The sequence below is a fragment of the Petaurus breviceps genome, unplaced genomic scaffold (genome assembly GCF_028583685.1).
Source record: "Petaurus breviceps papuanus isolate PSGF00001 unplaced genomic scaffold, PetGlider_PUasm1.0 99, whole genome shotgun sequence".
Classification (NCBI taxonomy): Eukaryota; Metazoa; Chordata; class Mammalia; order Diprotodontia; family Petauridae; genus Petaurus; species Petaurus breviceps.
Window position 1 is genome coordinate 20,182,682 of NW_027187465.1, and position 24,752 is coordinate 20,207,433.

Consider the following 24,752-nt stretch of genomic DNA (forward strand, 5'->3'; position numbering starts at 1 on the left):
AAAATATTTAGTGGAAGCATTTAATAAACATTTGTTGACTGAACGAATGAACACACTTCCCAGACCTCTTCTAAGCTTTCCTAATCCTCATTTGACCCTTAATGTAGTCTGTCACATTTTACTATCAAATTCTCCCTGGGTCCACTATTGAGAACCCTGCAGTGGGAGTCAGAAGATCTGAGTTCAAGAAAGCAGAATCTCAGGTTAAAACAGAGCTGGGTTCAAATCCCACCTCTGCCTCTTGCTAGCCATGTGACTTAGGGAAGAACATTTTACCATTGGAACCCTCAGATTTTTAAATCTGTAAAATGGGGAAATAATCCTTTGTTTTGCCTATCTCCTGAGGGCTGTTTTGAGAACCCAATGAAATCACAGCATAACATAACCAGGCATCTGGGTGGTAGACAAACCACTGTATTTGAGATTGAAAAGACCTAAGTTTGAATCCTGCTTCTAACACCTGCTAGTGTGTGACCCTGGCCAAGACACTTAAGCTGAGGAGCCCCAGTAGCCTCATCTGTAAAATGGAGATGATTGTAATGATACCCAGGTTCCTATGATGATCAAATGAAGTAATATTTGTAAACTCTTTGCAAATCTTAAAGTGCTAATAAATGAGAGCTATAATTAGTACTAGAATCACGAAATGTCAGACAGAGCTGGAAGGGACTTCAATCTCTACACGACCAAAACTCCCAGCATCAATAGCTTCAACTGGTGGTTACCCACACTTTTCTTGAAGGTATCCTATATAATGATCATGGTCATCAAAGTGCTTGGTAAATTGTCAAGGTCTTTTGAAGTAAAGGCATGTGAAATGGACTGTAATCTCCTTGAGGACATGGCTGTTACATTTGTGTCTTTGAAACGCTCAGCCAAACGCCTGGTACGTCGTAGGCAGCTCCCCTCTCAGTTCTAGGTTGTTTTTGAGACTATACATTGCAGACAAAAAGTCCGCTTGCATTGGGAGGTTTCCTCAGACTTCCCAATGAGATTACAAGTATAGTTCAAAATTACTGATGTTATTATTATTAACAATAATAATATATTATTATATTATATATAAGCAATAATAATGACAGCTAGCATTTATATAACATTTTCAATTTTACAATGTGCTTTACAAGTATTATCTCATTTGATCCTCACAATAATCCCGGGAAGGTAGTACTATTATTATCCCCATTTTACAAGTGAGGAAACTGAGGCAGGTCAAAGTTAAGCAACTTAGCCAGAAACACACAGCTAGTAAGTGTCTGAGGCAGGATTTGAACTCAGATCCTTGTGACCTTATGTCCAGTGTTCTATCCACTAAGCTACCCAGCTGTCATTGTTATTATAACAATTCCTTAAACCTCCTACTGGAGTTGTCTTTGATAGATGACCATGCCCTTCACTCCTCCCCTCCCAAATCTCAGCCTCTTGCACCTTCTTTCTCATGCTTAACTGTTATCTTATATACATACATACATACATATATACACACATAATTATACATACATATATACACACATATGTGTGTATCTTCATATATATAACATATACAGGTGTGTATATCTATACATATACATCTATATAAATGTATATAGATGTATATGTCATGTATATGTATATGTGTGTATAGTCTTCTATCTCCAACCTCCACACCTTTGCACAGGCTGTTTCCCACACTTGCATGCATCACCTCCACCTGTCAGAATACTGTGTCCCTTCAAGGATCAGTTTCAATTTCTCCTCCATATGGTTAGTACTCCCCTTCCTGAAATTACTTCATTTTTACTTATCTGCAGACACATTGTTTCCTTTTATAGGATATAAACCTCTTGAGGGCAGAGTCTGTTTCCTTTTTGACTCTATCCCCAGGGTCTAGCACAGTGTAGGAGGTTGAAGAGAAATAGTAAGCCGTAATCAATGTTTGGTGAATTGAACTGAACTAATTAGCTCACAGGGATGACCCGCTCCAGGCAGATGTTGAAATTCTTCTTCTGATTAGGCTTCAGTTTCTTCAGGGAGAATCGGGTTTCTCCAATGAACTCATTGTGGCCGAACTTGTCCTCATCGCAGACAGAAATCCTGAGATAAGAATGATAACAAGTGTGAATGATGATAATCATAGAGATCAAACAATAGACTGCACTGGACTAAAATTAATTAAGCATGCGCTGGTCAGTGCTCTGTGCTGGGAGCTCAGGAAGAAAACATGAAACAAGGTACAACGCCTGCCCTCGAGGTGTTGACAGTCTAGTAAATAGTAACAACTGGCATTTACATGGAGCTTTCTTATCACAAAGCACTTTACATAAATTGTAGCATTTAATGCTCACAACCATCCTATGGGATGAAAGGACAGGTATTATTGTACTCGTTTTACAGATAGGGAAACTGAGGCCTGTAGAGGGGAAATGATTTGCTCAAAGTCACACAGCAAGTGAACGGTCTCTGGATTCCAAGTCTTTACTCTTTGCACCATTCTATTTGGTATTCAGTTGAAAAAAGATAAGGATAGAAATAGGCCCTGTATTCTTGATTTCATTATTATCGGGAACTCTCTTACAAGGAAACTCCCTCCACAAATGCAGATTGGTACCTCCTCTGCTCGAAGTTGCCTGGACTATTAAGAGATCAAATGACTTGTCCCAGATCACACTGTGAGTTTATGTCAGAAGTGGAATTTGAACTAGTTCTTCCTGGTTTCAAGACTGGTTCTCTATATGCCCTGATAGGTAGAAAAAGATCGTGAGGTTATAGACTTTGAGTTGGAAGAGAAGTCATCTTGGCCAAAGGTGTCAAAGCTGGCCCAAATGTGGCAAAACCAGATTAAAATGGAAACAAACAGATAGATAAGTAAAATAGCGAAATAAATAAAACTAAAATAAAAACAATAATAACAAAACAAATAAACAAAAATGTAATAGAACATAGATAATATTAATATGTGGCTTTCTGAGTTAATATGTTTCTGCTTATGTATAACTTAGTGGCCCCTGTTTTTACTTGAGGTTGACATCACTGAACTAGTCCAATGCCTTTCATTTTGTAGAGGAGAAAAATGAGTCCTGGAAAATTGGAGACATGCTTCAAATTTCATAAGTAGTAAGTAGCAGTGCCGGGATTTGAGCTCAACTCTTCTGAGTCCAAATTCATCACACTTTTTACAACACTTCCCACTTCCCTTAGCACTGGCTAGACTGGATAGAGACATTTAAGCCAACCTAAACTGCTTTAATTAGTTTTTTAATAATTTAAAAGACAATAAATTAAAATTTAATTTAAATGTTATTTAAATTTAATTTAAAAGACAATAAATTGTAAAAGACAATTCAAAGACAATAAAGCCAGCCTAAACTGGCTTTCCCTATGTGACTATGGACAATTCAATAATTCACTTTAATTTATAATTAATTTTGTAAAAGCTGAGGCTGGGTCTTCATATTCTACCCAGGCTGGAAGGGCAGTAGCCACTCATGGGATCATCCTCACTGGTGATAAGTACACAAGCTTTGATCTGCTCTTTTTCTGAGTTGACTGGTTTGCTTCACCTTAAGTACCCTTGTGTCCCCCTACTCAGGAAGGCTTGCCATATTGGTGTCAGACTGAATTGAGAACATCCGATCGGCCATAGCCTCACTGCAGCTCAGAACTCCTGGGCTCAAGCGAACCACCACCTTCATCCTCCCCAGTAGCAGGGAGAGTAGGCATGTGCTACCATGATCAGCTCAACAATTCCCATTTTTAAAAATTCATTAAGGTGGGGTGGCCAGGTAGCACAGCTAGTAAGAGCACCGGCTCCAGTGTCAGGATGACCTGGGGATCTAATCTGGGCTCGGACAGTTAGCACCCACCCAGAAACACCTGGCCATGGTGTAACCTTGAGCAAGTTACTTAACCCCGATTGCTCTAAAAAAAAAATTCATTAAGGAGTAGTAGAGCACTGGTCCTGGAATCAGGAGGACTTGAGTTCAAATCTGGCCTCAGACACTAGCTGTGTGACTGTGGGCAAGTCACTTAACCCAAATTGCCTCCAGGAAAAAAAATATAGTAACAGCTTATTAGATGCCAGGTACTGGGCTAGGTATTGGGAATAGAAATGTAAAAAGACAACTACCCTCAAAAAGCTTACATTCTACTAAAGGAATAGAGAATTTATACAGAGAAGTGAATAGGAGATGATTTGAAGATGGGAAGATTGCTAAGAACTAGAGACATCAAGAAAGTCCCTTTAGTAGACCAGTCTGCTTGGAATGTAGAATATTTATCATTTGTTCTTTGGTTTTGGAGGGGAGAGGGTGTAGGGGATTGGATCTATGGCTTCATCAGGATAGTGAACTCCCACTGAGGAAACTCCATCTACCTATGCAGATCCACAGCTAAACTGCAGCTTATAGTCTTAAAGGGTGGCCTGAGGCACCGAGAGATTAAGTGACTAGTCCAGAGTAAGAGAAATGGTTATTTCTCTCTTACATTAATAACCAACTATTGAATTAGGACTAAGGTTTGTTTCCTTTCTATTTCCTCATTAAGCAATCAGCCCCTGTAGGGTTATTCAGCCAGCCTCTGAAGCCCAGGGCTAATAATGAGATGAAATCCCAACTAGAAAAATGGAGATCTGCTCAAAAGGTAAAGAGATTTCGGTCCAGGTGAATTCTGGCTTATTGTGTCTTAGTTAGAGAGGTCTGAGGGGAAGTACATTTCCCCTTTTTTCTAGACTGCCTTAGAAGGGGTAGTCTGGGCAGAGATAAGTCTCTTTGTCTAAGACTGAGCAATTAGGGTCGCTTCCCCCAGCCCCTCATTAGAATAAACCCATCTCTCATTGTAATATTCATTCTCTTATTAATTGTTAACTAATCAGAGTTGATTGCTGCCTGTTGGGAACACCCACTCTTTCAAGGATATATAAGCACTGAGCATCTTTGGTTTATGAGAGATGGCCAAATGACCATCCTTTCATTAATTATTTGCTAACTATGATGAATAAAATGATGCATTACTCAGAAATTATGTCTCAAAGTTTTTTTTATATGTCACCAGGGTCACAACAGACAGTGTCAGGCCCGAATCCCTGTTGACTCTGCAAAATGCCTGAAGAAGAGTATGAAATAAACTTGGGAATATAGACTTGATTGGACATTGGACAACTTCCAGTGCCAGGCTGTATATTATTCAGGGAGAATGAGGAGCCACGGAAGAGTCTTCAGCAGGAGAAAGGCAAGGGCATTAGGAAGATGATGTTGGCAGTTGTGTGGAAGATGGACTGAAGGATGAGGGAGGGAATGGAAGCAAGGAGACCAAGCAGGAGGTGATTGCAATACTTCAGACTAAAGGTAATGTGGGTCTGAACTAGGGTGGTAGTTATGTGTGGAGGGGGAGAGGGGAAGAGATGCAAGAGATGTGGTTGGGGTGGGAGTGTAGAATCAACCAGGCTCGCCAACTGTTTGGATATGGGGAGTGAAGGAGAGGGAAGAAGAATCTGGGATGCCACTCACATTTCCAACTTGGGTGACTGGCTCTATCTGGCCCAAGAAGATCTAAGCCCAGCGCTGACCCTGATCCCAAATGATTCCAGTTCAACTCTTCCTCTCCTCCTTAGCATGTACCTTTCTTCTTCCTCACCTCCTCCTCTTTTTCCCCCACCTACCTCAGGGTCTTCCTTTGCATGTCCTCATCGGTGATGCCATGATAGACCAGGGTTTCATTCCAGATGGGATTTCGTGTATTCCTCAGAGTTTTTGTCCGTAACTTGTTGGACTATGATCAAAAAGGAAAACATGGACATTCAACTTGGTGTGAAGTCATTCCACAAAACCCGCCCCTTCCAGGAGTTCTCTGAATGAGGCTCCAGGATGTTCCCACTATCTTCCTCAATGGAGATCACTCACCCCATCCTCCCTAGAATAGAACCCTGGATAGGATGTCTGCAAAGCTGGGTTCTGGCTCTAATTGTGTCTATACTTTTTCCTATGCCACAGGCAAATGACTTTACCACCATAAGCCTCAATGTCCTCCTCTGAAGAAAGAGGGTTAGAGTTCAAGGGGACCCTAAGAAACGAACCTAAGATCCTCAACAATAATAACTCACTTTTTAAGGGCACTTTAAGGTATAGAAAGTAGTTTCACTTCAAGAGCCCTGGGAGGTAGATTGGTGGGTTGGTTGACTGCTGTCCTATTTTCTTGAAAAGGAGCAAAATGACATTACTATGTTGGGGTCAAAGTTCAACGTGTCTGACTCTGGCTGGTCAGATCAATGTGAGCTTGGAAAGCTTTACCACAGATCAGGCACAAATAGTCCATATGAACATTTGGAGTGGAGACGGCTTTAAATTTAGGCATCTCCAAGGAGGTAGCTAGTGCAAGGGTTGACATCCCTATTTTACAGATGAGGAAACTGAGGCTGAGGGAAGTGAAACAAATTGAAGACAGTCATACAGAGAGTTTGGTTTGGTAGGTCATCCTTTGGGAGGACACTGACATTCTGGAGGACATCCAGAGGAGATAGTGAAGACCTGTAAGTTATTATGATATTTGGAACTGGTTGAAAGACCTAGGGTGTTTAGTCTGTAGAAGGGAGAACTTAGAAGAGGTCACAGAGCTGGAGCTGAAAGGGACCTGGTCATCTAGTTCAACTCCCTCATTTTGTAGATGAAGAAATGGCTGATAAAAATGAAGTGACTCACCCAAGGTCACACAAGTCATAGGTATCAGAGGCAGGATTTGAACCCAGACCCTATGTATCCAGAACCAGCTTTCTTCCCACTCTATCATGCTGCCTCCACTACATGATAATTATCTTCAAATATCTGAATAGCTCTCATGTGAGAGCTATTAGCCTAGTTCTTCTTGGCCCCAGTGCTAGGAGCAGTGAATGGAATGTGCAAAAAGGCACTTCTTAGCAGCTAGGCCACATTAGGAGGGAATGAATTCCTTCTCAGGGGAGACTTTCAATCAAAGAAGCTCACAGGAGCTTAGATCTAGGGCTGGAAGGAACCATCTAGTCCAACTCCATTTTACAAATGAGGAAACTGAGGCCCACAGGGGAGAGATTCCAATCCAACTCCTTGGACGCAGAACCACGGCTTTGCTTTTTTTTTTCATTGTACTTCTCTGCCTTGGGGATGAAATGGCTCCTGAGGTCCCTTCTGACTCTGAGGTTTCCTGTTTCTATGATTCTAGGAAGTGTCAAAGGTGGGATTCAAACCTAAGTCTCTTAGTCACAATATGGGGGCTATCTCACTAAGAACAACAGAGATAGCAGGCAGATTCAGCAGACTCTTTGCAAGGTTGTTAGGGCAGTGATGGTCAGAGTGACAACTAGGTTAATATAGCTCAATTGTTTTTTTGCTTTTTGGAGGGCAGTTGGGGTTAAGTGACTTGCCCAAGGTCACACAGCTAGTGTGTCAAATGTCTGAGGTCAGATTTGAACTCAGGTCCTCCTGGCTCCAGGGCTGGTGCTGTGTTCACTGCGCCACCTAGCTGCCACAATATAGCTCAATTTCCCCAGTCAAATCCTGTGTGTAGGAAACAGGGAGCCACCTTCGACCCAACCTTTCTCCCTTCTTCCCCATTTCTCCCAATTTCTCCAAGAGAGTCATGTTTCTGGACAGAGAGTCAGGCCAGGTGGCCCAGCCTCTTTTTTTGGAAAGGGTGAAGCTTGGTTCACTCTCTCGCTCAAGGGGACTTCACCACCTTGCCCTATGGCATTATTTCTGGGAACGAGGGAGCTATTTTCAGGCTCTCTAGTAGAGTAGCCTTGGGCTGCTTCCAGGGTCCATCTGCTGGGGAGATATAAAGAGGCCTGGGGCAATATGTTACCTTGCTGGCGCCAGGCAGAAGGTGCAGCTTAACATAGGGATCAGCCAGGCCATTGGAGTCCATTGGTTTTAATCCCTGAAAAAGAAATAAGCCAGTGTGAGTGCTGCAGTTGGAACAGGAGAATCACCTCATGATTCCAGGCTCTTCTGTTCACTCTTTGTGGGACCTTGGCCAAATTATTTCACCTCTATGGCCTCAGTTTCCTCATTTGTAAAGTGAGTCAGTTCCAATGCTATGATCCTAGGATAGGTTAATCATCTGATAATCTTGCCAGGCTCTGTCCTAGGAGATGGGGATTTTTTGTTGTTCAGCAATTTTTCAGTCCTGTCCCTCTCTTCATGACCCCATTTGCAGTCTTCCTGGCAAAGAAGCTGGAGTGGTTGGCCATTTCCTTCTCCAGCTAATTTGACAGATACGGAAACTGGGGCAAACAGGGTTAAGTGACTTGTCCAGGGTCACCCAGCTAGTAAATGTCTGAGGCTGGATTTGAACTCAAGAAAATGACTCTTCCTGATTCCAAGCCCAGTGCTCTGTCCCCTATACACCCCTTTGCTGCCTCAGGGAGATAGGGATACAAGGATTAAAAAAAAATGAGCAATCCCTGCCCTCAAGGAATATTCTGTTGGGGAAAACAAGATATGCCACATGTACACAGATAAGTATATACCAAATAAATGCAAGCTCATTTTTTTTCAGTCAGCTGGGCAGAACAATGGATAGAGCACTTGTCCTAGAGTCAGAAAGACCTGAGTTCAAATGCTACCTCAGACACTTACTAGGTGCATGACCCTGACAAAGGTGGGGAAGGCACCAGCAGTTGGAGGGGGATCAGAAAAGGCCTCCAGTAGAAGGTGGTGCCTGCTGAAGAAAACAAGGAGTAATTCTGAAGGGCAGAGGAAAGGAACACTTTCCTGGTATGAGGGGACCGCTTGTACAAAAGCATGGGGAAGGAAATGGGGCATCTCATGTGAGAAACAGCTAGGAGACCATAAAATGGAGGGAGTAAGGCAGAACAGAGCCCAAATGGGTTAGGAGCTTCATTTGAGGCCCTCACATTTCATTATTGCACCTACTTAGCTATCTGCAAATTGTGCCCATATGGTAAGCAGGGAAAGGGTTATTATCCCCAACAGGTAGATGATGAAACTGTGACCTAAGGAGGAGAAAGAATTTGCCCAAGGTCACACAGTGACCAGAATACAAACCCAGGTCTGCTGACCCCCAGTCCAGTTTGAAAAGGAAATTGAAAGGGGGAAAGAGGGAGCAGAATGGGAAGGTAGGGTGAGAGCAGTTCCCTCTTTTCCTGTCCTTCATGCAGACTGCTTCCTAGTAATCTGTGACAGGGGGACAGAGACATGAGAGCTGTAGGTCTTTTAAGGAAGGCTTTCACTCTGAGGGACAGAGGGTGATGGAAGGATAGAGCTCTGTTCAGTAAAGAGAACATCCTGGGCTCCAGCAACAGAATCCAGGAACACAGGGGCCCCCTTGCCCAGAGATATTCACAATATTTCTCCTGTGCCTTTCTTTCTCTCCTCTCCCACAACCACACTGGAGTTGAGGACCCATCACATCTTGCCTGGACCATTACAACAGACTCCAAGGAGGGCTTTCTCACCTTACTTCCCTTTAGTCTATGGCCTTCCTGCTATATCGCACATGAGACATGACATCTCCTGCCTCCACGCTTGGTCCCCCACATCTGGAAAGTGCTCCTTCCATACCTCTGTCCTATTTTCTTTCAACACCCAACCCAATTACCACTTTCTGATAGAAGAGCCTTTGCCTTGGCCTTTCCTCTCTATCCTCCACATCAGAGTCATCAAAATTGCCTTCCAAAGTCCCAGGTCTGATCAAATCACTATTCTACTCACAGACATTCAATTGCTCCCACTTGCCTCTAGGATAAAATAAAAACTTGCAAGCTTGGGCATTATCTCTAGCCCACCTCTGCAACCGTATTTCACATTAATCCTCTTCATGGACTCAAAATTGCAACTGAATTAGACTATCAATTCTTCTTGGAACTGTACCTGTTATTTTCCACCCCCATGCATTCTCAAGGCTGCCCCCCCCCAAATTCCTTCCCTCTTTGTCTCTGCCTTTTAGAATTCTTGTCTTCCTTAAAAGCTCTGCTCAGGTGCTACTTCCCGCAGAAAGCCTCCTTTCCCCCTCTCCTCAGCTACCCATGCTCTTTCCCTCCTTAAATACTCCAAGAGAACAATGGCTGGGTCTCTCTTTTGTTCCTTGAACTTCCCACCCTATATTACTTCTGCGGGATATTAGAGACCAATGTCCAGTGTATATCTTCCGAGCCCCAGTAGGACGTGGCCCCTTCCACAATTTTCAAAGTAGGCAAAGGAAAAGAAGATGGATGACTTTACAAAGTGAAGGAGAATGAGAGATGTGAAAGGGAGACATTTCCCCATATGCTGCTGTCACTGCTGGTGACCAATAAGCAAACTGACAGGAGAGAGAATGTAGAGACAAAAGGAAAAATATTGTCTCTGAACTCTGAAACAGATGCCAAATGGCTAAAGCCACCCCTGTGGCTAAGAAGCAAACTGGTAGCAATCTGTACTTGTGTATTGCTTCATGTTGACTGATACTTTTCTAAGTTTTTCCATTTTCTTTCTGTTTTTCCATTTGGTTTTTTTTTTTAATTTAAAGGAACTGGTTTCTCTAAATTGGTTTCCCAGCCACCTCCACACTTCCATCATTTTTGTCTTTCTCCCTCCTCAACTAGAGCCTTGGACTTTATTTTGGGGATGCCAGTCTCTGATAGGGAAGCTTTTGAGTCATCTCACCTGGAACCAGGCCTCCACACCACTGTCCAGGGACCTCACAACATAATACATACCACCCCACCTCCAGCTCCTTTTCATGTTTTGCCTTCTCTCATTAGAACAGAAACTCCTTGAGGGAGAAATAACTTACTGGCTTGTATTTGTATTCCTAGCACAGTATCTGGTACATAGTATGTGCTTAATAAAGGTTCTACCTACCTACCCATCTATTTATCACCTCATGGCTAGTCATTTTAATGACATTGTGTGTGTGTGTGTCCTTGGGGGTTAAATAAAGTCAAGAGAAAGGAGGGTGGATAGTGATGTGTATCAAAGATTTTATACTCAAATATTTTTGCCAGAAAAACAGAGGTAGTCTCTCATAATTGTTGAGAACACCAGCCCAAGATGAACAAAGGAGATTTTATTGATTTATATTTATATAACCTCCCAGAGCAGAAAACATACAGATCTGGATCCCTTTAGGCAAAAGAGGCCAAGCCAAGCAGCAACATAAAGACTGTCCGTTTCCCCCTCCCTCCCCACCTGGTCCTTGGTTCTATCCAGAGACTTGTTTAAATGGGAAATTCCAACCCTGCAAGTCCTAGTGGAAGGGTGCTAACTAGAGAGAAGACTATCCCACTAGGGGGGAGCTGGCAACATCACCACAACTAGCTCTCTTGCTTCACTTACTTTTACCTTCTACCCCCAAACCTACCAGACCCATTCCTCCTCCCATCAGATTGCACTCATCTGCATTTACACTAGGTCTTCCCAGTAGAAAACAAGCTTTTGAGGGTAAGGAGGGATTCACTTTTTAATTTGTGTCCCCAGAGATTAGCTCAGAGGACGAAGCACACGGTAGATGCTTAACCAATTTTGAATTATTGAATCAAACCAAAAAGAGTCAGGGGAAGAAGGTGCCTTGATATGATTTCACAGGATTAAAAACCCCCTGCTATTATGAGAGGCTTTTAGGATAATAGACCCATTGATCTAGAGCTTGAAGGAACCCTATCATGCTGCAGCAAGAGGCTTAAAGGATAATGGGCTCATTAATCTAGAGCTTGAAAGAATCTAATCTAGAGCTACTGTGAGAAACATATGCCTCATCGATCTAGAACTTGAAGAAACTCCAGAGGCTATCATCTAGTCTAACCCCCTCATTTTACAGCGGAAGAAAGAAACTGACTCTCAAAGAGGCTAAGTCAACCAACTAACAAGCATTTATTAAGTGCTGACTCCTCTTAATTCAAATGGCTTCTTTCTCATAATTATTTCCTATTTATCATATATATATAGATATATAGATAAATATAGCTTGCTTTGTATATACTTGTTCACATGTTGTCCCCCCCATTAGATTGTAAGCTCCTTGAAGGTAAGGGCTGTCTTTTACCTCTTTTTGTATTCCCAGTACTTAGCAAAGAACCTGGTATATAGTAGGTGCTTAATAAATGTTTGTTGAATTACATTGAACCTCAGCTACAGCCAGATGTCATACATAAGGGTGTGAGGGTCAGATGTTCATCTTACCCATTCTGGAAAACTACTAAAAACCCAAAGATATTTCAAAGTCACCAACAGAAAAGTGGCTGGAGTGGACCAGAAAAGAAAGCCCACCAAGTCTCAGTGAACACCCTTCTCTGACGAAAGCTGAGAGCTGTCTGCATGTGATCAGGACAAAGGTTTGAGGCTTGGGTCTCTTGGGGAGGCCAATGTGGAGGGCAGAGCCCCTGCTTCCATGCTTCTCAGTCTTCCTGATGCCTCAGGAGTCCAAGTTAATTACCCTGACTATCACTGTGCCCAGGGAGATACCACCAGCTCAGGGGTTGGCAGGTTCAATCAGCAGATCCAGCTCCCAGGCTGACGCCATGGAGAAATAACTGCAGCAAATCTGTGATCTGGATGTAGGGAGGCTGATTCCAGCCATACCACGTCTCTGCTGAGCTCTTTTCCAACGGTTTGATCAGAGCTGCCTAGCTGAACTGGCTGTCACTGGCTTCAGGTCCCCCAGGCTCATGCCGGGGGCGGCCCAGGCTAAGTTAAGCCTTCCTGCTCTGACACCAAGCAGCCTAGCAGCTCTTTCTCCCATCACATACCCTGGAGAAATACTCCCACAAAGTAATTCAATTTGGTCATTTGCTGCCTGGGCCGTCAAATTCCCATCATGTCACCAAGTTGCCTTCAGGTGGGAAATGAAAGGCGAGATAACAGGGCCAGCTGCCTATTAACCCCTGTCTGTAAGCTACAAACCCATCACTTCCTCCAGAGAAGTTAATGAGGGAGGTGGTGAGACATACAGGGAAGAATGATGAGCTAGGTGGGGGTCAAAAGAACCAGCTTCTAGCCACCGTTTGCAGTTAACTAATCATGTAAAAAGAGGCAAACGAAAAGTCTTCTCTCCAAGCCTTGGTTTCCTTAGCTGTAAAATGTCAATAATATCACCTGCCCTGCCTACCTTATGTCGTTGTGAAGAAAGCCCTTTAGAGCATCCTCTTATGTGGGTTACAAATGCTGCAGTCCCGATTCCAATAGCTAACGATTCCAATAGTTTGCTCTTATATGTCACTTAAAGGTTTGTAAATCATTTTACATATTCTATCTCTTTTGATTCCCACAACATCCCCTGGTGCTATTGTTACCCTTGTTTTACAGATGGGGAAACTGAGGCAGTTCACATTGAAATGATTCGTTCGGAGTCACACAGTTAGTGAATGTCTGAGGCAGGATTTGAATCCAGATCTTCCTGACTCCAAGTCTGGTGGTCTCTTAGTATGTCACTAAGCTACCTCTAGGCAAGTTCCTGCTATATTTATCATTTATTGGTTTCTTTTAAAAGTAATTGGCACCCAGAGGGAAGTAGCCCGGATGGTAAAGGGTCTCCAGTGCACGGCACATGGGACTGAAATAAGGAAGAGGGATGTTTAACCTGGAGAAAGAAGTCTCAGGAGACATACTAGCTGTCTTCAAGTATTTGAAGGATTGTCAAGGGGAAGAAGGATTCAAATTATTCATTTTGCTTCCAGAGGGCAGAACTAGAAACAGGATGTGGAAACTGTCAAGATGCCAATTTAAGATTGATCTCAGAAAAAAAAAAAACTTCCTTACAATTACAGCCAGTGGAAGTCAGCTCATGCTGGTCTATCAGAGCAGATGGTTAAATTTTCAGCGCAAGCCCTTACACCTCAGAAATCAGAAAACACTTCAAATCAGGGTTTGATTTATTGTGTTTTTTGTTGTCTAGATGTAAGAAAGTGATGGAGAAAGTTTAATAATGCAGATTAAACTTCAAAGTAGGTCATATAGCTAGTAAGTACCTGAGGCAGGATTTGAATTCAGGACTTCTTGATTTCAACTCCACTGTTCTATTCATTGTATTACTTAGAAATTTTTCATTCCATACAGTCTGGTGATTATGAGCATGGTGATATCTATTAAAGCTGTTATTTTTGTTGTCTTTGTTGAATCATGTCTGATTCTTTGTGACCTCCTTTAGGGTTCTCTTGGCAAAGATACTGGAGTGTTTTTACATATGAGGAAACAGGCAAATAGGATTAAGTGACTTGCCCAGGGTCTCACAGCTAGTAAGTATCTGAGGCTAGATTTGAATTTATGTCTCCCTGACTCCAGGCCTGGCTCTCTATCCACTGTATTACCTGATTGTCCCTACTTTTAAAAGTGTTCTTAAAAGCTCTTGGTTATGGGGCAGCTAGGTGGCACAGTGAGTAAAGAGCCAGCCCTGGAGTCAAGAGGACCCAAGTTCAGTTCCGGCCTCAGACACTTAACACCCACACAAAAAAATTAGCCGTGTAACCTTGGGCAAGTTACTTAACCCCGATTGCCCTCCAAAAAGTAAAAAAAAAAAAAAAGCTCTTGGTTATATGAAGTCTGAGAGAACATGAGGAGAATTTGGCTATACAAAAACAAAAAATAATAATAATTTTAAGGGAAAAAGAGTTCATGGATCAATGCTATGTTCAGGTAGTTGTGAGCAACATTTCTATCTGTAAAGATCTTCCATTCCCTGTATAGTTTAACTGTTAAATTATCAAGGATATTTGAGTATTTGTCTTTGCTGTGTATCTATCATCTGTTAGTTATGTATATTTCTGGTATAGAATTCTAGCCACCTGATCATGTTTTTCTAGATAACCAGTTCATGTTCTTTTTTTTTAATCTGCTGAGATATGAGCACACTTACAACCATTTCATTGAATGATCTTCATAGTTCAATAAATTCAGGTTTTTAAAAGAAAATCTTTTCATAATTTCTGGTGGCAATGATCTGATCCTGATTCACTCTAATAAACCCATTTATGTAAACAAATCTACATGACTCAATCATTTGTTTGATGTTTCACTGTTGATACATCACTGAAATAATATAGTTAATAAAGTTCGTTGACTGAGTTCATAGGGATGTTGTTCACAGAGGGTCTTTTGATTCTACTCTTGGGGCTTAGCCATTTCATAAGCTCTGTTCATAGCTAACCCATTCTCAGTTACATTAGATTGTGAGTTCCTCTAGGGCAGGAACTGAATGCTGCCTTTCTGTGTTATTCCAGTGCATCACACAGTGCCTGATATATAGTAGGTGCTTAAAAAATGCTTGTTGACTAATTGACATTTGACAAGCCCAGTGGCTATATATACCTGCCACTTTGTGAAATGAGGTCTGTTGCTACACAAATATTTCTGCAAATTTTTACAATGTATATTGTGTACTCCAAGCACATGGAACAATGTTTTTCTTTCCTTTTGACCAGCAAGTGCTCATCTTTCTGTATCTGCCTTGGGATGATAAGCATTTTTTTTCCATTAACTTTTTAAGGGTTTGAATTTGGATACCTGCTAAATTCATGGTCCATTTTACCATGCAATAGATCTATAGTAAGACTGGTATTTTGATACAGTGCAGGTCCTATCCCATCCATATCTTCTTATTCTGTATACCTCTTATCACTGTCTTCCCATGTCCTGCCTTCCACTGAGAGCTATCCAATGTGCTGGGGATCTTCCTTTTAATTTTCTGACATCATGCAGGTACCAATGGAGCAATGCAATACCCACTGGTCATTTTTAGACATTGCTATTTGACTAGCCTACCTCCCTTTCTAGATACACACTTCTTTGATAATCTCTTTTATGCTCTAATGCAGCTAGGCAGTGCAGCAGTTGAAAGAGTGCTGGGTTCATCTTTTAGAGTTCAAAGACACTTCCTAGCTGGGTGACCCTGAGTAAGTCATTTAACCCTGTTTGCCTCAGTTTCTTCATCTGTAAAATAAGCTGGAGAAGGAAATGGCAAAGCACTCCGGTGTCTTTGCCAAGAAAACATCAAATGTGGTCACAAAGAGTTGGTCACTACTGGAAAAAAATGACTAAACAACAAAAAGTATGTTGTAGTTTACTCGTGTCCATCATGAGTCTCTCCATTGTCCTCTGGTTGGCCCAAAGCTTTAATTCTTAGGAAACTGGGCATTCCAAACATTGATTAAATTCAACTCAGCAGGTGTCTTCAAGAGCTTTTAAGCTATATGGCTATTAAAAAATTCAAAGGAAGCTTTTTGTCATCCTGGGTAGATTCTGCTATGAAGAATCAATGTAAATGTAGGGTCAAGAATCACAGGATGGGAAGGCATGAACTACTGATGATGCTGCTGCTGCTTATGGTGGTGAAGAAGGTGGTGGTGGTGGTGAATGTGGTGGTGATGGTGATGATGGTGGTGGTGGTGATGGTGGTGATGGTAGTGATAGGATGGTGGTGGGATGGTGGTGATGGTAGTGATGGGATGGTGGTGGGATGGTGGTGGTGGTGGTGAATGTGGTGGTGAGGGTGATGATGGTGGTGGTGGTGGTGGTGAAGGTGGTAGTGGAGAAGGTGGTCATAGTGGTAGTGGTGGTGGTGATGGTGGTGATGGTAGTGATGGGATGGTGGTGGTCATGGTGGTGGGATGGTGGTGGTGGTGGTCGTGGTGGTGGTGATGGTGGTAAGCATAAAAATAATTATAAGAGGAAGAAAGAAGAGAGAGGAAAGGAGAGAGAAGGCAGAGGAAGAAGAGCTAGCATTTACATAGCACTTTGAGATTTGCAAAGTGCTTTACATACTTATCTGTGGCCGGCAATCTGTCTCCTTGGGGGGAATATCCAACTGGATGAAATCATAGATCCATTCAAATATTGAAACATGATCAATTAATTGATCAGCGAACATTGATTCAGCACCGGCACTGGTGCCAGGCACTGTGCCAAGTGCTAAGGAGATAAGGACAAAAACTAAGGAATTCCTGCCCTCCGCATATTCTTTTTGAGCATAGGTTAGATTAGGCCAAATGACTGCTGAGCCCCATTCTAGCTCTCAAGTCTTCTGATTCCATGAGCTTACACGCTATCACAGGAAACAATGTATTGAAATGGATGCAAAATACATAAAAAGGAAATACAAAATGAATACAAGGTATGTGATGAAAAGGGAGAGAAACATTAGTCACTGTAACCTTAGACCCCTATCTTCCCAGTACCACCTAGGAGTTCAGTAGAGGTTGTGTCGCGGCCTTTTCAAGACTTACCTTGGCCTTGTTAATGGTGCATTGCAGGGAGTTGTTATTCTGATCATAAAGAAGGCTGAACTCCAAAGCTCCCAGGGTAGCTGATGGGGAGGAAAAGATAAGAATCAGAAGAGAAACAACCAACCCAAAGCAGAAAAAAAAATGGGCCAGGCCCATCCAAGCACTAATTCCATTTTGACATTCTGGATCACAGACATTGTGGTACAATCCTATTAACTCCTTGGCAAATCACCTCCATGGTCCTTTGGAACTTAGGGCAGAAGGAAGTCGATCTGAGCTATGCATATGAATGCCATTTGTTTGGGTGAGGCTGTGAGGGTAGATGGAAACACAAGTCAAAAAGTCTTAGATCTGAAGTGTAATGTTCAGGGTTTGAATCTCAGTTCTGTTACTTGGTATCTACACGACTTTGGACTTAACCTCTCTGGGCCTCAGTTTACTTACAAGTTAGATGGCTGCTAAGGTCCCTTCTACCTCTAAATCCCACAGGAGCTACACACTCATGCCCTGTATCAATTCATCAATAAACATCTATAAAGCACCTACTATATGCTGAGCATTGTGCTGAATGTGGTACATATTTACCCTATAAAAAAAAACACCATCATAGCTTCTCCCATGGGTGCCAGATTCTGTACTTTCCTCAAGAGAAGCAGAGTGAAAATAGTAACTGACATTTACATAGCCCTTTAAGGTTTACAAACCACTTTATGCATCTGATCTTCACAGTGGCCCTATACAGTAAGTGCCACAGTATGGCTATGTTGTTGCTGAATAGTTTTCAGACTGACCAACTCTCTATGACCCCATCTGGGCTTTCTTGGCAAAGATCCTGGAGTAGTTTGCCATTTCCTTCTCCAGCTCATTTTACAGATGAAGAAACTGAGACAATCAGGGTTAAGTGACTTGCCCAAGATCACCCAGCCAATAAATATCTGAAGATGAGTCTGTCTGACTCTAGATCCAGCACTCTATCTGCTGCACCACCCAGCTGCCCTTACTCCCATTTTACAGATGTGGAAACTGAGACTTAGAGACAGAAGTGACCTACCCAGGGTCACACAGCTAGTTAAGTGCTACAGGGAGGAGTTGAATGCAGGTCTTCCTACTGCCAAGTCCAGTCCTCTGGTTCTGGCTATGAAACATTGAGGAGCTCCCTTCCCCTCTCCAAAATCTCAGTTTCTGCATCACTAAAATGGAGGAAATAATCTCTGCCGTACATAATCTCCCAGAATTCTGAGGTTCAAACAGATAAAAGTGCTGTGTAAACTGCAAAGTTTACTGTAAATTGCAAAGTTGTGAGAATTATTAAGGCCCAGCTCAAGACTCACCTTCTTCCACAAAACCCCACTTAACTCTAGCCCATGATTATGTTTTACTTTCTTTGATTTCCTCTTGCACTGACACATAAGAGTCTGTATTTTGCCATCTTGTCACATATTTGCTGTTATTTCAATGACACTTTAAACCATAGAATCACCAAGTATTACCTGTGCTAGGAACTACAGATACAAAGGAAAAACCAAGTACTTCCACTTTGGGTCCCAATTCTCCCACTTGGTTACTGCCTCTTGGAAGTATTATTTCAGGACTTGTCCCCAAGTATGCCTCCCTTCACTGCTTTCCCTCGGGCCAACTTCTTCACAGCTTCCTAATTCTGGAACCACAAACCATGATCAAATCAGCTTTTCTGTTGTTCCTGCATGGGACAGATCAATCTATATTCTAGAGGGCCCACTCAGAATCCCAGGAACTTTCTGGACCAAAGTGCTACTCCTGTCCCATTACTTTCCTAGGTATGTCCATGTTTCTCCCATGAAAAAAAGGTAGGATTTATATAACATTTTATAAATATTATCTCATTTCATCCTCACAACTACCCTGGGAAGTGGGTTTTTTTATTATCCCAATTTTACTGAGGCAATCAATCAATCATCATTAATCACCCACTTTGTGCCAAGCACTGGCCAAACCCTGGGAATACAAAAAGAGGCCAGAGACAGTCCTTGCCTTTAGGGAGTTTATAATCTAATGTGGAGACAGTTTAAGTGATTTACCTTTGGTCACATAGGAAGTGCTAGAGACTACATTTGAATTCAGCTTAGACAAGACTGAAGAAGAAGACTATTTACTATTTGGAATGGTCTTTTGTTTAACCAATGTTTGATAGAAAGGGAATAAGTCAGTAGATGTAACTTAGGGCAACCTTTTTCCTTTAATGAATAATGACCAGGGACATTAGTGGTTTCTGTTCTGAACCAATCATATCAGCAGTATTTAGGAGGGCAGAAAGATATCATCTTAATTCAGGACTCCTCTTTCAGGAGAGAGAGGTCAATGGCCAGCTTCATGGCCTCTTTCCCAGGCATCCTCTAAGGTCTAAGGTCTATCTAAGGTTTCCCTTAGAGAGGGGTGGGCAAGAGGTCAGAGGTTCATGCCTCCCACTAGCTACATTTAGCCAATCCATGTGGACATATACTTCTTATATGGGTAACACACACCTCACATATCAATGAGAAACTGGAAACTCTAAGACCTAAAATGACTTGCCCACAGTTACACTGCTAGTATTGAAGGGGAGATTCAAACACAGGCTTCTGATCCAGAGTTCGGCACACTTTCTCCTATACCATATAGCTCCTTCTAATCGCAGCAATAAAAAATATACTGCATACAACTAGGTATTCTCAGAATATATGGTGTATTTAGATCTCTGAAGGTTGTTGAAAACTAGAAAATTAGCAAGGGATTTTTAAAATCTCATTTTCCCATAATTTTGAGGTGAAAATGAGAAAGAAAAATCTTTTCTTTTCCCCTCTTGAGGCTTCCCATCTCTACCATTCATCCATTCATTCATTTGTTCAACATGTATTAAGCACCTACTGTAGGACTTAGCACTGTGCTAGGGGCTGTGGAGACAGAGACAAAAATGCCACCCTGAGGCTGAGCTATCCTGATCAGCCAGCAAGAGCCTAATCCACTCAATCTATCCAACCCCAGACTCAGGCATTACACTTCAGCTAGCCACAAATTCATCCATGCAGCACTGTACATGTACTGTTCCTCCCACCCCCAACCTGGGAGCAATAATCAAACCGATATGACCTTTACTACTGGAAAGAGCCTGAAAATCAACTCTCTATGACTCCACATGCAATGTCTGGGACAGCCTCCACCACTCTCCAGAATGCATTGTCTACCCACCCCTAGCCTCCATAGTCATAAGAATATGAACTCCTTAAAGGCAGGGACTATCTGTTTTATATTTGTGTTTACCTTATGACAGTGCCTAGCACACAATAGGTGTTTAATTGCATTTTCACTCATTCATTAGTTCATTTGTTCCTTCTTTCCTTCTTCCCTTCCTCACTCTTTTTTCTTTGCCTTTCCCCTTCTTTTCCTTTCCTTTTTTCTCTTTCCTTCTCCCTCCTTGCTTTACTTTCTTCCTCCCTCCTTCCCTTCCCTACTCTGCCTTCCCCCCTTTCTTCCTTCCTTTCTTTTTTCCTTCCTTCCTTCCTCCCACTGAAGCAAAGTCAGAAACTCGGTTTCCTGATTCTTCCTAGTTTACCTCCAAACTTCCTCCTTGTACCCTTCACATGCTCCTTCCCAGCTGGACCCCAAGCTCTGCAGCCCTAATATGGACATTAGCTTCCTTTAAGGCCATGAGAAGTTTTCTCAGAGAAGCCTACTCTGGGAAGCTGAATTATTCATCATCTCCAAAGCTGGACTTCTTTTTGCCAGTTTATTATTTACAGTTGAGAAGTCACCAAGTGACTACCTGGGCATCGTGCCCCACTCCATTACTTATTTAGCAGCCATTAGAAGCACTTATTTCTGAGAATAGGGAAGGAATCTTTTGGACACTGGACCAAAGCTCCTGTCCCTTCAAAGAGATAGTGCCCCCTTTTCTGCCCTGGAGAACATGGCAGGCCTTTATCAAGCCCCCACCCCTCCCCAGACATGGCTGCCCACTGAGGCCCATGAACTCAGAGCCAAACCAACTCATACATGAACACTCCCATGCACACATGTGAGTCCCTATGCTCTGTCTCTGAGAAAACATACATATACATTGCACCTTTATCTATTATCTATGCTACTGTGTCCCACTTTTCATGATCCCATTTGGGATTTTCTTGGCAAAGATACTGGAATGGTTTGGCATTTCCTTCTCCAGCTCATTTTACAGATAAGGAAACTGAGGCAAATAGGGTTAAGCGGCTTACTCAGGGTCACACAGTAAAGTGTCTGAGGTAAAATTTGAACTCAGGTCTTTCTGACTTCAGACCCAGAGCTCTGTGCACTGTGGCGCCACCTAGCTGCCCTATACTATCTATATCTATATTCTTTTTCTCTCCCTCCCTCTCTTTCTACCTCCCTTGTCTTTTTCTGTCTCTTTGTCCCTCTCTTTCTGTCTTTATCTCTGTCTCCTTGTGAGAATAAGATGAGATAATATTTATAAACCATTTTTTGCAAACCATTAAGTTCTATAAAAGTGCTATTATTATTAATATGCTTTCTTTAATCTTATTTAGGTTCCTCTTTTTCCCTTCAAAGAGTATAATTTTTTTAACCTTGTGCTAAAAGTTTTCCCCCAGAATTCTTTTTTGAATTAAATAACTCTCTCTGTTTCTCTGTCTCCCTGTCTATCTCTCTGTCTCTATGTCTGTCTGTGTCTGTCTGTCTCTGTCTCTCTCTATGTCTTTCTGTCTCTGTCTGTCTCTGTCTCTCTGTGTCTCTCTGTCTCTCTCTCTCTCTCTCTCTGTCTCTGTCTCTCTCTCTCTGTCTCTGTCTCTCTCTCTCTCTCTCTCTCTCTCTCTGTCTCTCTCTCTCTCTGTCTCTGTCTCTCTCTCTCTCTCTCTCTCTCTCTCTCTCTCTCTCTCTCTCTCTCTCTCTCTCTCTCTCTCTCTGTCTCTCTCTCTCTCTCTCTCTCTCTCTGCCACAAATAAAATTTATGCTTTGATTGAGCTTGAAATTCCTAACCTGTGGGTTAATTATTTGTCATGGTATTGTACTCTCAGAAGTACAGACCCAAGTCTAGACATTTCACACATACTCATTCATATTCCATTTTTTTTTGCATAAACAACACTGTACTATGAAAGGCAGACCATTTCTTTTTCTGGGGCTCAGTTTCCTTATCTGTCAGATGACAGAGGCTGGACTAGGTGATCTCTACAATCAAAGAGACAGAGCAAGAAGGGAACTCACAAGTCATCCAATCTAACCCATCCCCTCTCCATTTCACAGACAAAGAAACTGGTCCAGAGAGAAGTGACTTGTCCAAGGTCACACATCTCTATGTTCCTATACTCACACCCAACATGCTCTCTCACAAATAACCACAGATTTCTAAAACACATAGACTTCTATTCACACACATTTATATGCCCCTACACACACCCCATCCCACCCCAAGACATGCTTCCTCAAAGAGAACTCCTACAAGATAAAGCTATACTCATATTATTGTCCTCACACACTTACACATATAATCTCAGCACACCCATGCCCATGCTCAGACACCCCTATACACACAAATACACAAACACACATACCATAAACTTTCCTCCCAGAATGCATGCTTGAATCTCCATGGCATACATTGAAAGGTAGAATGCTGTCAGTAGATAGAATATTGGGCCTGGAGTTAGGAAAGAAAGATCTACATTTGAGTTTTGTCTATGTCACCAGCTATGTGACCTTGGACAAGTCAGTTACTTCTCATTTTCCAAGTAATTCAAAGACTATAAATTGCAGAGAAGTTGCTAACCTGTAATGGTAAAGGGAGTCTCCTTACTTCGAAGTACCTTGTACCATGAAAACAGAGGTCCATTCCCTAACTCCAAAGAGCACTTTACAGTTTGCAAAGCACTTCATCTCCATTACCTTCTTTGTGTGTACTGCTTTACAACCTTTAAAGGGCTTTACAATATCAGTATCAGTTGTTACTGCCCCTTCTATTATTATATTACACTGGCTCTGCCCATAGGTTACTAAATTTCTCCAGGGGATTTTCCACAGCCCAGAAGCATCCAGGATCTCTCCTGACTTCTCTGATGGACAGATTAAGGAGGCATCCTTAGAAGGTCAAATTCACTGCCAAAGAGTATTCTAGAGAGGGCAGAGGGGGAGAGAAGGGGAAGTTTTCTCTCCTCCTCTTTTCCCATTAGTACTTCAGAAGAGAAAATAGACTGATGGGTGTTTTTCCATTGGAGCATTACTCTGAGGGATCAGCTGGAGTTGAGGAGGGGATAGCACCTCTTCCAGGAAGGCTTTCATGATGACTTCACTCCACTATTATCCTTTCCTCTTGGACAGTCCACATTGGTGGGCGCACCACCCACAGTGGCCATGGTGGATTATATAGGTGCATAGTCCTTGTCATATAATTGATACTTTCTACATGCTTACTCATTCATTCGTTCATTCATTCATAGGACCATGGCTCTGGAGTTGGAAGAAGCCTTAAAGACCATTAACTCAAGCTCTTTCATTTTATAGATGAGGACTGTGGCACAAAAGTGAAGGTTGGACTCTAATCCCAACATTCTTATCACCAAGCTTAACAACAGACTAGCCACATCCCCAAGGTTCAAGGTCATTGAGGAAAGTTTCCAGGAGCTCCGGCTTCCCTATCCTTGATATGAAAAGTACCCTTGGGGCAGGGAAACTCTCTGGACCCTGAAATAAACACCTGAAGGCTCTCTAGACTAGTCTCAGTCTGAAAGACCATCAACATTTTCTTCCTCCTTCCAAGTACCATCCTTCTTACTAGAAGATGAGGCCACTCCCAATGATGCATATGGAAACTCCTCAATTTGTGGTAACTCTGAGTACTGTAATAAAGCTGAAAGGGAGTCATCTCCAGTTGTACTGATGAGCGTCTGGTCACTGGATCCAGATGGCTCCAGAGGAGAAAATGAGGCTGGTGACCTTGCACAGCCCTCCCTCACTCAAATCAAAGTCAACTGCATGTCATGTCATCATTTCCCTGATGCCATGGTCCTCTTTGAACAAAAGACAGGCACAACAACAACATATTAGAATAGAGAAATATGGAGAGAAGTAAAGTAACTTACAGGATCATAAATACAAAGATAGAAGGGCCTTTGGTGGCCTTTGAGTCTAATCCCTTCGATTTACAGATCAGGAAACTGAAGTACAGAGAGGTTAAATGATCACAGAGTTAGTAGGTATCTAAGGGTGAGATCTGAATTCAGTTCTCTTTCTCCAAGTTGAATGAGCTATACACTATGCCACACTCAATAGGCAGTCAACAAGTTATGCTACTTGTAAGGGGTAGAGCTGGGATTTGCATCCAGGTCCTCTGAGCCCAGATCTAGCACAGCTATCACTCTGTCCTTCTGCCTTCTAAAGCCAGACTATCTGAATGACAATATTTCAGAGTTGAAATGGACTTTAGAGGCCAGTTAATCCAGCCCTTACTGGAACAAGAATTGCACTCTGTAATTCACTCTCAACAAAAGGTCATCTAGCCTTGCCTTGAAGATGTCCAGTAAAGGTGAATATGATCCTTCCCAGACAGCCTATTTCATTTTTGGACAGTTCCAATCCTTTTTTTTTTTTTTTT

At 42.3% G+C, this 24,752-nt stretch overlaps 1 protein-coding gene across 3 annotated transcripts in view; it reads right to left on the reverse strand.

The window, feature by feature from the left end:
- RPH3A (rabphilin 3A) overlaps positions 1 to 24,752 on the reverse strand; it is a 171,223-nt gene that overhangs the window by 21,392 nt on the left and 125,079 nt on the right. For all 3 annotated transcript variants that reach the window (XM_069081461.1, XM_069081460.1, XM_069081459.1), the window contains 4 exons: positions 17,159 to 17,238; positions 7,807 to 7,881; positions 5,636 to 5,745; positions 1,947 to 2,073 (listed from right to left, as the gene is read on the reverse strand). In XM_069081461.1, the coding sequence (XP_068937562.1) occupies positions 1,947 to 2,073; positions 5,636 to 5,745; positions 7,807 to 7,881; positions 17,159 to 17,238 (392 nt within the window). The remainder of the gene's footprint in view (positions 1 to 1,946; positions 2,074 to 5,635; positions 5,746 to 7,806; positions 7,882 to 17,158; positions 17,239 to 24,752) is intronic.